This window comes from Penaeus chinensis, chromosome 5, assembly GCF_019202785.1.
Source record: "Penaeus chinensis breed Huanghai No. 1 chromosome 5, ASM1920278v2, whole genome shotgun sequence".
Lineage (NCBI taxonomy): Eukaryota > Metazoa > Arthropoda > Malacostraca > Decapoda > Penaeidae > Penaeus > Penaeus chinensis.
The window spans coordinates 38,235,625-38,250,624 of NC_061823.1; the positions used below are offsets into that span (position 1 = coordinate 38,235,625).

A 15,000-nucleotide genomic window follows, 5' to 3' on the forward strand; every position below is an offset into this window, starting at 1 on the left:
AATAATAGTTAATTAATTTGTTTACCATTGTCATCCTTCTCATCATTATCATGAGGGAAAGCAATTGACTGAAGAACAAGACGAAGGAGGGAAAAAAATCTATCAGAAAAGATGAAAGATAATATTCTTTTATATTATTATGCTATTAATCGGAAGAACGATGAAATAAAACAACAATGAAAGAAAAAAAAACTATAATGAAAATGTCGATGAAAACACGAAATAACGAATAGGTTGATAATAATAATAATAATAATAATAATAATAATAATCATAATAATGATAATAACAATAATAGTAATAATAATAATTATGATAATAATAGTAATAATATTAATAATAATAATAATAAAAATGATAATAATAATGATGATAATAACAATAATAATAAAACAGCAAAGGAATATTTCACCATGAATAATGAAACTTCCCAAGAGAGCTCAAGCAAAAGGAAAATAAAAAACATTTAAGGAAGACAAAATGAGAAGATAATAATAAACGAGATTTTATCTGCTTTATGTCACGTAAATTTGTATTATTGTTAATTCTTATTGTTATTTTTTATCCTTTGTGTATTTATTATTATCAATTATATTAATTTAATTAATAAATTATCAAATATTATTAATTTTCATGTTTCTCTCTACCTGCAGTTACTTATTAATTTTTATATTCATTTATTTGTATATTGGTTAATTGGTTGACTTATGTATCTATCTATTCATCTATTTATACTTTTATTTATTTGTTTGTTTGCTTATTCGATTATTCGTAAAGGAGCAATGAAAAATGAAATTAAAAAAACGTGAGGGAAAGAATAAACTTCAAAATAAAGTCGTTTTTTTTTTCTTTACGAGAAATTTCAAACAATAAATAGAGCTTACGTGAAAGTTAATCTCATTTTTTCTTTTCTTTTCTTTTTCACGTGAAAAATAAAAGTTACATAAGACATGTATAAATAAATATGATTTTTACTTTTATCTAAGTTCCATAAAAAATATTGCTGTTATTATATAAACGTTATGTTTATTTGGATTGCTAGGAGTCTTTACCAAACTTGAGTTTTTCTTACTGCCTTTTCGTGAATTCTCACATTACAATTATTAATAATGATATTAATATTTCGTTTTATATCTTCTTCAGGATAAATACGATATGGGAAGCTGAGCTTCGCCCGGGATATGCCATTGAGAGGAGCCCGACCCGTGATTCGGCTGAGCTTAGTCTTTACCCTCCATGGTGCCCAGCGTCAGCAGAACTTCTTAGGCGGGGCCGAACTTCTTCTTAATATAATACATTCGACTGCTAACTTTTAGTGTTGGTGCGGTATCTTCGTTAGGGAAGTCTGTTTTTTTTAGAGAAAATGTGATGTTTGCTCATTTTGATGATTATGAATTTATTTTTTCTTACGTGGGAAATAAAGGAGGTCATATAAGACATACATTTGTAAATCTGATTTACATCTTTCTGCAAGTTCCGTAAACATTAATTGTTAATATGATTCTATATATTCTTTTTTTTAACATTGAGATTATCATTATTTTTGTTGTTACTGTAGTTATTATCATTGTTATTGTTATTATTATTATTTTTATTATCATTATTACTATTATCATTATTAATATTGATATTAATAATATCGATATTATAACTATCATTAGTTACAATTATCATTATTAATATTAATATTATTAGCATCATTATCATAACAATCATTAGTTACAGTTATTATTATTAATATTAATATTACTACCATCATTATTATAACTATCATTAGTTACAATTATCATTATTAATATTGATATTACTAGCATCATTATTATAACTATCATTGGTTACAATTATCATTACCATTAATAAGATCAACTATCTCGCTGAATACCAATGTTGAAATTTTTAAGAATTTACAGCCAGTGATCTGCTTCTAAGGCAGATACGGCAGTGTATACCCATATACACGGTAATACTTGTAAGCCCATGTACTATAAGGTAATTTAACAGTAATTACGTACTATGTGGCAAATGGTTGCTTATTGGTCTTCAAACACTTTTCTTTGCTTTTGTTGCTATGAGTTAATTTCTGTAAATTTGAAATAACTCAATACATATATATACCGTTCGATTGCTGACTTGTAGTGTTGGCATCGCGGTCTATTTCGCCAATTGTGATGGAGGCGTCTGGCAGAGAGAACTTCGTAGCGTGACCATAAACTTGGAGGTTTTACGACAGGCTCTGTCTTTCCTCTCGCTCTCTTCTCTTTCTTTCTCTGACTGTAATTCTCTCTCTCTCTCTCTCTCTCTCTCTCTCTCTCTCTCTCTCTCTCTCTCTCTCTCTCTCTCTCTCTCTCTCTCTCTCTCTCTCTCTCTCTCTATCTCTATCTATCTATCTATCTATCTATCTATCTATCTATCTATCTCTCCCTCTCTCTCTCTTTCTCTCTCTCTATTTCTCCCTCTTTCTCCCACCCTCTCTCTTTCTCTCTCCCTCCTTCTTTCTTTCTCTCTCCCTCCTTCTCTCTTTCTCCCTCCCTCCCTCTCCCCTACCCCCTCTCTTTCTCTCTCTTGGCTGTCCCTCACCTATCCGGGCTTTCTGGTTTATGGTCGTGGCCCGAAGTCAATGGTTGTCTCGTCATTTGCTGTGAAGTTATTAAGCCTACCTCGATTTCGATAGATCACATTGTTTACGTAAACGGAGGTGTGGGGATAAAAAGAAACAGAAAAAAAAAAGCAAAAAAGTTTTTCTTTCGTCTATATTATGAAAAATATATGAAAAAAATAGGTAAGACTTGTAGGTTTTATTTATTTTTTATTGTAGTACCATAACAAAAGCATTAAGATAAGTGACACGCGTTGATTTTTTTTTTTTTTTTCTTAAGCAAATGTAAAATAAGGGAGAATGGAGATGTGTGTGTGTGTGTGTGTGTGTGTGTGTGTGTGTGTGCATTTGTGAATACTATATACCTCCTTAAAAATAAGTTCGATCATATGTATTTTTTATTTATGTATGTATATAAATAGTATATATATATATATAATACTATATATTACATATATAAATAAATATATATACATATATATATACATATAGATATACACACATCCATACATGCACATATGAAGACACACACATCCAAATTTATATATGTGTATACGAATATAAACACACGCCTTCTCCCCGATTCAGCATACCAGCTTATCCTGCAACATCCTGCAGTCACAGACGCATCAAGGGCCCCGCCCCTCACCCCCGCCCTCCGCCCCCGCCCTTCGCCCCTGCCTCTCTCCAGCCCTACTGCAGGAGCCTCCCGCCCCTCGCCCTTCGTCTGGGCTCCCCGGCCGCCATCCAGGAGTGACGTCGCGGCGCCCCCAGACGGCGCGGCGCCGCGGGACCCGTTGTGACACTGAGTGGCAGGAGGACCCCGGAGGCGGACCTACCTGACGCCGTCGTCGCCTCCTCAGGGACGTCTCCAGCATTAGGGCGGCGCTGTTGCCTGAGCGAAGTGGGCTTTCTGCTCCCCGGGCTGAGATGGGCGGCGCTGCTCGGGGACAGAGAGAAGTTTGAGCGCCTGTCTGTTGTCGCTTTGCCTTCCGCGGCGGTTTCGGGAGAGGTGGAGTGTGTGTGTGTGTGTGTGTGTGTGTGTGTGTGTGTGTGTGTGTGTGTGTGTGTGTGTGTGTGTGTGTGCGCGTGCGCGTATGTACGCGTAAATGTCTTACATTTGTTTGTTTTATAAGAACACATACATGTGTTTACTTTGTTATTCTGCTTCTGGGTGAGTAATGCATGAAAGAAAATTCCGCTAAGACTTTGGATCATGAGAAAAATATATGACTTTCTGAAACTACAGTAATTAAAGATCGCCAACATTATTCTAGAAAAAAAGTATACATTTATATATTACATTTTCGAAATAAAGTTTGTTAGAGACAGACAAACAGATAATTCAGGAATAAAAGAATGACGATAATGATAATGATATAATGATAAAAGGAGAAATGAGAATGATTCTACTGCTTTCACTACGAATAATGATAACGATGAAAGCAATAATGAAAACAGCAGAATATGATAAAAACGATAATGATACTGATAACGTCAATTAAAATGATGATGAACAAATGACAACAAGGACCGGAAAAAAAAGAAAAAAAAGAAAAATCACAAAAAAGTTGACAAAGAACAAATCAACAAACAAACAAAGGCATCCAGCGGAGGGAAGCGAAAAGCCTCACATGATGAATAATACGTAACCTTAATCAAATTATTATGGGGGAGAAAGAGTAACGGAATTACGTGTGTGAAAGGACTGTATCATCATACATTTTTCAGGGCTTTCGGATTTATACATAAGTATGTATCTAAGGATGTGGTTATAACTTTGTGTGTATATATATGTGTATATATATAAATATATATATACATATATATATATATGTTATATATACATATTACATATACATATTATATATATATATATATATATATATATATATATATATTCACAGACAGATAGATATATCAATATTTGTGTATATATATACATATATATACATATTTGAATATATATAAATATATTGATATGCATATACAGATAGAAAGACACACACACACACACGCATATATATATGTCTGTGTGTGTGTGTGTGTGTGTGATTAATTTATTTATTTATTCATTAATTTGTTTATTTATTCATTTATTTGTTTATTTATTTATTCATTCATTTATTTATTAATTCATTTATATGAACAAGGAGGTAGACTAACATGGCTGTAAAGAATGTCATGTTTGATTGCACACGTTTCGAAGAAAAATCATCACCATGGATGAAACTATAGATCAAACCAAAAGGCAGTTAGACGATGTGAATAGGTGGTTCTAATTTAAAATTGCATTTAGTGAATACTGACAGGAAAGAATAATATAAACCATATTCATACTCAATAAACATAATGCAATCAAACAAATACATGATACTATCCAAAAGTAAAAAGTTAAGGATATGTAAAACTAAACCATCTGGGTGCTAGTGGTGAGCAAAAGAGCCAGTTGCGTGAACAAGGTGGTTGTAGACGAAGTTCTGTTCAGCTAAGTCTATCTTTTAAATAAAGTTTTTGAAACGAATAGGTTTTGGTGGGAGGAGTTGGAACACAAAGTATTAAAATCTGTGTTGGACAAACGATTGCGTGTTTGAGTGTTTGCGAGAGTGCTCTCTTAAGGCAAGAAAGGGGGTCTGCTCAGTGGGAGACATGTGCGAAGATACTTGACGTTGTGTTCTAATATGCGTTGACGTAACCATCGTGAAGTTGACGCCACACCTGGTTTGGTGGCCAGGACAGGTAAATAAATATGCAATATAGATTAGTGTGTTATCTCATAGTATGTTCTAAGAAACTAACTGTATTGTTTAATTGTATTCTCACTTCAAAGCTCAAATTACCCATGTAAGGTATCGGCGACCCCTTATAACACTTGAAACAGTTAGTTGGTTAGATATTTTATTTTTATTTTCTTTTTATTCAGAAAGTTCTTTGTTATTTTGTCAAGAGCAATGGGAATTTCGCCATGGAAAGAGGACCAATTACTACACAGATTATAGGCTCAAGTGATGATTATGTTTATGCTGTTGATTATGTGCATATGCATGGGGAATAGCTTGAAGAAGGTAAACGGTAAATACTAAAGTGGTAACATAGTTGTATAAAAAAGGTAGTTGGTTTGGTAACTTAGATGAAGGACGGACCGATGTATCGCTGGTAGTGTACATATTTAAATTATGGCGAGTATTGTTCAACACACTCAAGTTCACGGCGACAGAGAAAAGTAACTGGCGTTTGAGGAACTAAGTGCGAGCTTGTTAACAGTTATCAAGCGCAAATACAGGGTGGTGGTCTGCACTATCAGTAATTATTAATGCCGTCTTTTGTTAAACCAGGTTTGATGAGATGCGAGGTGTGTATACTCCTATAATTTCGGTGGTTTCATGAAGGGGTAGTTTTGCAAACTGATTCCACATCAAAACTTACCATATATATATATATATATATATATATATATATATATATATATATATATGTGTGTGTGTGTGTGTGTGTGTGTGTGTGTGTGTGTGTGTGTGTGTGTGTGTGTGTGTATGCATGTATGTATGTATGTATACATGTATATACATATATATATATATAATAGAGAGAGAGAGAGATACGATATAGAGTTATTGATGATACTATATAAAGAGAAAGCATATTATGTAAACTTGCACACCAAAGATCTAACATAAATACGTTATGTGTACTTTTTGTTTCTAATAGAAAAGCGTTACTAGTTTTTGCTTCAATTTAATAAAGTAATATTGATTTCGTTAACATTTCCATTAGGTCAATGTGTGCTCTTAAAAGTTAAAGGAAGTTTGGTACTGATGCAAGATGTATATTTAGTGTTATGTTGTCTATTATGGTATTCTGTGAAACTTATTTCAAACACTATTAATTTCTTCACTAAATAGCGTTATTTTCTCTTCTTCTGTGGCTATCAGCACCACTACACCACAGTTGTAATCACATTAAAACAGAATCATGTTCTGAAAAAAATCATTATAGTGCTTAATTGGCTCTTAGAACTCAATTATATTTTGTATACAGGGACTGTATGGGAGAAAGTGTGAGCCCGGAGGGGAAGTAAGGGTGAATCAGAATTAAAACACTTACTATCCTCTCAACCAAGCTAACATTATCCAAACAAATTTCCTTTTCAGAATATATGACTGGCTATTCTAATGAGTAGTTATATTTTTTCTAGTATATATCAGAATATATCAGTTCTGGGTAAATGTGAGGAACTTTTGAGCGTTCTTCGATGTGGTCATTTGAATAAGTGTAGACAAAAAGAGAGCGAGAGAGAGAGAGAGAGAGAGAGAGAGAGAGAGAGAGAGAGAGAGAGAGAGAGAGAGAGAGAGAGAGAGAGAGAGAGAGAGTGAGAGAGAGAGAGAGAGTTTAGCATTGTCTTTTTCTCTCTTCACCAATCTGACAATTACAATGTGGTGTTTGCTGTATCATATTCAGTAATTTATTATATGCATCGTGCTTATTCCCTATAATTGACAAGTAACAAGCAATGCAAAGTATCTAACAAAGATAATATTAAATGTTTGTAAATAATGTAACGAATATAACGCATTCTCGGGTCTACCAGCTGACGATAACTTCATAACTTGCAGAGTAACATGTCTAGTTCTTCCTATGAACATTCCTTCCTTAGAACACGAAGAACAGCAAACTCTTCGTTACTGTATATATTTCCACTCCGTTGTGTTTGTTGTGCAAGATTCCCTCTAGCACAATTCTATCGACAACAAATCGGTGCGGACACGTTGCGACATCTCCCTCGGGAAGACGTACTAGCACTGGTGCCAGATTGCTTCGTCAATGTTTATATACCCATCTCGGAATGAAATGCATGAGGACAGGAATTAGTTTTTTTTTTCCATTCTTTCTATCTTTTTCTTTATTTGTCTTTTGTGTGAATGGACTTGGTAAATATTTGGTTTGGCAAATATTCCGTGTTTAGGCTGAGAGAGAAATTTTATAGATTATGTAGAGTGTACTTTATGTCGTCGAGGGTAATGCTTGTGTCATGATGTTTAACTGTGAGAATGGCTTTCGTTGTGTATGTGCCCGTATGTTATCCTGAGGAAATATTTTTATGTCTTGTTTTTTTTCTCTCTCTACTCTCTCTCTCTCTCTCTCTCTCTCTCTCTCTCTCTCTCTCTCTCTCTCTCTCTCTCTCTCTCTCTCTCTCTCTCTCACACACACACACACACACACGCACACACACACAAACAAACACACACACACAGACATACACACACACACACACACACACACACACACACACACACACACACACACACACATACACACACACACACACACACACATATACACACACACACACACACAAACACACACACGCACACACATACAGATACACATACACATACACACATACAGATACACATACACATACACACACACACACACATACAGATACACATACACATACACACACACACAGTCCCGCCAACTCAATCTGAAGCGATAATTGTAAAGTATTATTTGTCCACATTCATTAACGTTATCAATGCATTCAGACACCTTAACTACGGCTTCCATCGATCCATCTAGGACCAATACATCACATACTAATTACAGATTGTCTCCATACCTTAAGGAAATAACGCAAATAAACAAAAGCGAGCTAAACTTTCCGTGTTATAAATTTCCCTCGGAGAGCAGTTACAACGAAAGCCGTAAATTGTTTATGAATAGTTAAAGGTTTTCTCGACCCCCTCTCAGGGAAGGCGCGGAGGACACGGAGATCTAATATTCTGCGTAATATTCAGAGACATTTATTCCTCCTTCGTATCTTGCATTTCCTTATCAATGTCTATGTTTGAGTTTTTTTCCCGGTCGACGTCTGTGATAAATACCACGATTAAGGTCGATTTGATGAGAATTTTGAGAATGAAAGCTGTGTATCTCCAGCAAAGAAATAAAACATTTAAAGAGATTTCCCCAAAGAAATGCCATGAATCACCCAAGAAAAGCCCCTCAAAAAACAGGTGTGAATTGTTTCATATAATCCAAAATCAACAAATGAAAATCGTAAATAAACTACAGTGACAGTCACTAATTAAACAGAAGTCAAAACTGCTGCGAGGAATAAAAACGTACATCACAAAGTTTTACAGCTAAATAAGAGTTCTGACAGTCCCGGACGTTTAAAACTTATGACGTGCGAGAAAATTTACATAATGCTATATATATGTTTTTGTTGTGGACGCAATGGAGATCAGGCTAGAGAGTTTCGCCGTGTGTGAGTGTGAGTGTGCGTGTGTGTGTTTGTGTGTGTGTGTGTGTGTGTGTGTGTGTGTGTGTGTGTGTGTGTGTGTGTGTGTGTGTGTGTGTGTGTGTGTTTATATATATATATGTATATATATACATATATATACATATATGTGATGCCATATTTGTTAATGTTGGTTCGCCTCATCCTTTTTAGTCCTTGTAGGTGATGATGACCCACTTTGAAAGCATGTCAATTACCTTAATCAAGTATGAGACCTGCACACACACACACACACACACACACACACACACACACACACACATACACACACACACACACACACACACACACACACACACACACACACACACATACACACACACACATACAATTAGTGCATATACACACCTTCCCTATTTACCCATCCTTACCTCGACCTGAATTAGCACCATCCTTCCCACCGCCCGCCTCATCCCGCTGTCCCATCGTCCCATACAAGGATACGTTCATTTTGTTCCTCTGCACCTCTTAACGTCATTACATCCAACTGCAGGATTATTCCAATTGAGTTTCCGAGTGTCAAGGATACCTACCTACGTTCGCGTCCTTCTCGGCCTGTAATAGAGTTTTACAGTTCCTTGATTTCCCTCTGACGGTTGCTAGAAATAGGGTTGTTGTAATAAGATATGATGGACGGGAGTATTTGGAAATGGGTGAATGGGGTTTTGTTCATAATTCCTGAAGCATGTATGTTAGTACACATGTTCTGTTGCCTTACATATATGGATTTACAATTGTATTTTGTACTTTGTTTGTTTGTTTTTGTATGTTTTCTTTTCATATTTATGTATCAGTGAGAATAGAAAATACAATAAAGGGAAGTACTCATTCATAAAACTCGGAAAAAAATGTATTTATTATTTTATATGTTCTTCACAATATTATGTACATGCAATGTACACAACAGTTCAACACAGCACAATGAAGCACAGGAAAATGATTCATACATTATTGGTTACAGTCCTCTTTGCATAAAGTATACGTGTTTTTATCTTACCATGTGGATTTTTATGTAAATGAATATAAGTATATATACAGTGTGTGTGTGTGTGTGTGTGTGTGTGTGTGTGTGTGTGTGTATGTGTGTGTGTGTGTGTGTGTATGTGTGTGTGTGTGTGTGTGTGTGTGTGTGTGTGTGTGTGTGTGTGTGTGTGTGTGTGTGTGCTTTCATATGTTCTATATATTTCAATTTACAGTTTAGTCATCACACTGACAAAACTGCCCTTTCATAATTCTTGTTTTTAACTTCTCTTATTATCAATAACCGATATTTTTACATAAATTCCACTTGTGTTTAACCTCTTATCCTTACCCTACACAAACTAATCATAATATCCCGTGTTCAATGTCTCTGCACTTTTACACTGAACTGTCCATCTTCAGCTCCTTCAAATAAGTGCCAATGATAATATCAATAATCCGTTCATCTTGTCTTCAAAATCCCCCATTAGTTAACCTACAGACACAAATATAAGCATATAAGTGCCCATCAGAATGCAGTAGGTGTTCTGATCAGCACTTGGGATATGTTATAATGTTTTTCGTAACTGCCGCATACTGTCGATCCGCTGATGGCCCACGAGGAGGTAGACAAGGAGGGTGTGAATGCCATCACCTGTCGACTTGTATCGGGTTCAATGTTTAAACTAAAGAACTCTACAGATTTCTAGCCGTTTAAGATGAAAAAAATGATAGTGATTAAAGAGGCTCCTGATGTCTCACCGTCAGCATTGTTCAGAAATGAGTAGTTGTATTTTCATTATCTTTGGGAATCTGAGTTCTGATATTCAGTCGAGTTCAAAATCAGCTTAATATTTATACTAAGGTACTTAAAATGGTATTATTGCATTGGTTCCACCTCTTGGTAATATAATCTGGAACATTTGTCTTTGCAAAAAGAATTTAATCTATTGATCTATTTATGGGTGAGATGTTTTAATTATCATTACCAATATTTCCTAACAGTGTTTTGGATGGAACAGTTGTCAAAGAAAGAAAAAAAGATATTCTTTCTCTTATTCTATAGTTTCTCTTTTTCATCATCTTTGACGATTGTACGATATTTTGTTTTTTACTTATTTATCTCTTGCTTTCTGTCAGTCCGCTTCTAGCTCTAAGAAATAAATGAAGCACTTTGATGAACAGTTTGAACACGAATGTCCATTGATGCAGGTGGCCATCAGTTTAGACCGGGGTTCAAGACTGTTAAGCTGACTGGGAGGAGGAACTTAGTGGGGGGGGGGGGGAGAGGGGGAAGGGAGGAAGCATTTCGGAGACTGAGTATTAAAGAATATGCTTAATAAGGCTATTTTTATATATATATAAATCTCGTAAAGCTCTTTTACCACTGAAATGAACCAGTGGTTTGGCAGTATATCGTTATTTCGTCTCATTTATTTATTTGTTTAATACTCAGTTTTCACAATGGGAATTTGAAAGGAGTAGATTAGCGTGTCATATACTGTACATAATACACTCTTAATACGCTATTATTGACACGAAGACCAAAGTATGGGATTCGAACACCAACACAATCAAAGAACGCGTTCGTCTGGAAGAATGGTGTGTGTTATATACTGGGAAACCTGAATCACGAATTCACTGTACAATAATTATGATACACTTAACGATGAAACTTCACAAGCGGACACTGGCACAAATTGTAGATATGTCTTGACACCTCCATGGAAGCAGGAGATAAGCAGCAATGGCTAGTCTCCTCCCAAGCATTGCGTGACACGACAAGTCAAGGAGTCTCGGAGTTTCATTCGGTGCTTCGCTCAGAGGTTCATTCGGATATTCGAAATTAAGGTTCAATTAGAGATTCATTCGGCTGCTCCATGTTGCTTCGCTCGAAGCTTCATTCTGACTTTCAGTGTCTCAGAGTTTCATTCGGTGCTTCACTCGGTATCATTCGGATTTTCACTCAATCTTTCAGTCAGAGTTCCATTTGATTACTTTATTTTTAAAAGTTTCTTTCGTCTTTTCAGTCAACATTTCATTTAGAGAACTTCATTCCGTTGTTCCATTCAAAGTTTCATTCGGATTTCATGTCAACATTCCCAGTACAGCTTCATTCAGTGCTTTGCTGTAACGTCTCATTCGGACCGTCACTAAGGCCTTCATTCAGTTTCCTTAAATTCTTCAAAGCTTATTAACACAATGCACACAGGATTATCGACGCTATTAGATACCTTGAGGATGAATACATTTCAGACAGATAGCAAGAGAAAAAAAAAGAAAAAAAGACACTCGATTTCATATTTTCTGTCAAGTTCCCCATGTCAACAAAGTCCTTTAATCTGCCAGTGTAGGCCTATGTAATATCATTTTTTATGGTGTTTGATGTTTAGTTTCAGTGTCTTTGTTTAATGCTATGATTCCTTAAGATTTCGGAATATTGGTTATTGAAAATCTTGTGTTTATGTTAGTTATCAGAGTGGTAATAATAATAATAATGAGAAGAAGAAATAGGATATCTTGTTAGTTTAATAGGTATGTAATTCACTAACAGCTTTGAGTATTATGTCAGCGGCCGTTTAAGAACACGCAATGCCCACGAAATTCTTATAATTATCATAAGGTGTAAAATCCGATTAGACACGTAATAAACTAAATATTTAAGTTATGAGACCCGTAAAGGTGTACCTTGTTTTGGTGAGATGAAATGCTGTGAAAACTGTAGGCTATTTCTAAACCGTGCGTTGGTTTCAAGATGTATTACAATTTTACATCACGTAGAGCCACGCGTTTATGCATAAATATTGTAGCCCAAAATTCTAAACACAAACTCAGGAATATTATCCGCCTTAAAGGGAAAAGCTCAATCTATGTGACAGTTTCAAATTGATTGGAAAACCGCAGATTCCTTTTCACACGCGCCATCAAAAGTGTTTTCGAACAATGACCGACTAGCGTTTAATCACTTATTTTCCTCTCCCTCTTCGTCAACCTCGCGGATAAATTTTCTTTCTCTTTAAGCAGGGAAATGAATGCGAAAATTTACCGATACATCGCCTCTCCCCCCCTCCCCCTGCGATTGCCTAACGGAGAGGGAGACCAAGAATTATGATTTGTATTTTCGCCGTTAATGAAGAAGTAGGTGCCTCTCGACGCGCGGACTTCCAAGGGAGATGTCGATCAATGGTTTCAAAGCTCGCTCGCCGATGGGGGCGTCGATTAGCGTTAATGGTTCGAGTGGGTTTTATGATGAATGGGGGCTCGTGAATGGGAGGGAGGTGGGGGGGATTAGGGAGGTGTGGGTACTCCAGAGGCAGGATTAATGGTGGTTTACTCTACTGACTAATGGGGTAATGGGGAGGTAGGGGGTAAGACTCTGAGGTAAAGGTTGTAGGGAACCTGTTTACGGTACGGATGGTTGGGGTGACATGCCCAATTACAGGGTTAATAGTGGTTCTGATGACTAATGGTAATGAATGATCGGTCTCTTGGTTAACATAGCAATCGTAACGAGCCTTTATTCTATGAATGATCGTGGATATATGTGGGAATCTCCAAATCTTAAAGGGTTAAGGGTGACTAAGTCTTCTAACTAATGGTGAAAAATGGGCGGTAGAATAGACATATCGGTTCACATATTACAAAAAAAAAATTAAAATACGAATGAATGTGGGATATTTTCCCCGTGTTTTGGATAAACCCCAATCATAATTTAAGTAAAGGTTAAGTCGTAAATCTCCAGCAGATCAAGTTCTTCAAAGTCTATAGCGAAGTTGGGCCAACTTCGAATTATTGTTCGGATTGCTGGCCTGATGGCTTAGGATTAATTCCCTTCCTCGCTCCCAGACCTAATCCTTTGATATATCCTTTTGGCGTGATTGTTCACCTAATTGTGGCTGATTGTAGAACTAATAGGGTTAATTGTTAGCTTCTCAGAGTTGTAAAGCTTTTGATATGATAATTAGCGGAGATGTATCCTGCGTGTTGATGAAGATATGATGATGATACAATATTTATTGATGATCGATGTTATTCTTGATTGAAATAATACTGATGGTATCCTTTTATGAATGAAAAAGGCAGACCTTAGATCATCAGTGCGGGCTTAAAATGCGAGACTGCAGATTAGCATTTTCGCATATCTTCGCTTTGCACATTTTCAGAGCCTAGCGAAGTTTAAGGTAGTTAAGTGCTGTATGTAACTTTTTTTTCAACTAATGGCTAAAGGCGCTGAAGGATTGCTTTTTTTTTTTTTTTTTTTTTTTCTTTTTTGACTTTTTTAGGGGGGGGGGAGGTTCTAGGCTAGATAAATTGATGAAGAGAAATACGGTGTTGTGTATGTTGCTGGCAGATTAAAGGTATTTTGTTGATTTTTTTTATTTTTTTGTTTTTATCCTTTCACTTTTTTATTTCTTTTGGAGTGCGTCTTTTTACGGTTTTCTGTTTTTTTCTTTCTGATAAAGAAAAGTCAGATAAACATACTCTTGCTGTCTTAAATACCGACAAAACATCATAAACAAGCTATTAACAAAGATAAATAAATACAAAGAAGATACCATCCTCTCATATTTTTTCTTCTCTCTCTTTCTCCTTTTCCTCTAACCTCTGACCTCGCCGCCCACTGACCCATCCAACGCGAAGCCAAAGACGCGGGGCAGATCACACGCAAACCCTCACGCGACCAGCTGACAGCCCCCTTCTCGCCTCGCCCCAAACGCCCTTCGCCAGAGCTCTCCTCCGTGAACAAAGCTAATGACGTAACTACAGGCGCAGAGCTAGCCAAGAGGGGAGAGAAGGTAGCCTGAAGGGAGGGCAGAAGGCGAGGGCGAACAGCGGCAGCAGGAGGAGGAGGACCGTGTGGGGCGTCGACATCCGGGCGCCGCTGTCCTGGTCCGGCCGAACGGGGTAGCCAGGTTGGCGACCCCGATGTAGGGTGTTCAGGTGGCCCGAACCTGGAGGAGAGAGCAGGTGGGGGGAGGTGAAGTAGGTTCCTTGTACGTTATGCTATACGAAGGTGAACAAAATATGGATATGTATCATTGGGGGAATTCATTTTAGGTTACGTTTAATTATTGTATGGATGAGCATTCGTTGTCTACGGAATGTGAAGGGAATGATTGTGTATTTGAATCTTCAGTGG

The 15,000-nt window shown here is 36.4% G+C and overlaps 1 protein-coding gene across 1 annotated transcript in view; it reads right to left on the reverse strand.

Moving 5' to 3' along the window:
• Positions 1–13,009: 13,009 nt before the first annotated feature.
• Positions 13,010–15,000, reverse strand: part of LOC125025887 (lachesin-like) — a 77,638-nt gene continuing 75,647 nt past the window's right edge. The window contains exon 10 of the mRNA XM_047614197.1: positions 13,010–14,812. Within this exon, the coding sequence (XP_047470153.1) occupies positions 14,622–14,812 (191 nt within the window). The 3' untranslated portion in view covers positions 13,010–14,621. The remainder of the gene's footprint in view (positions 14,813–15,000) is intronic.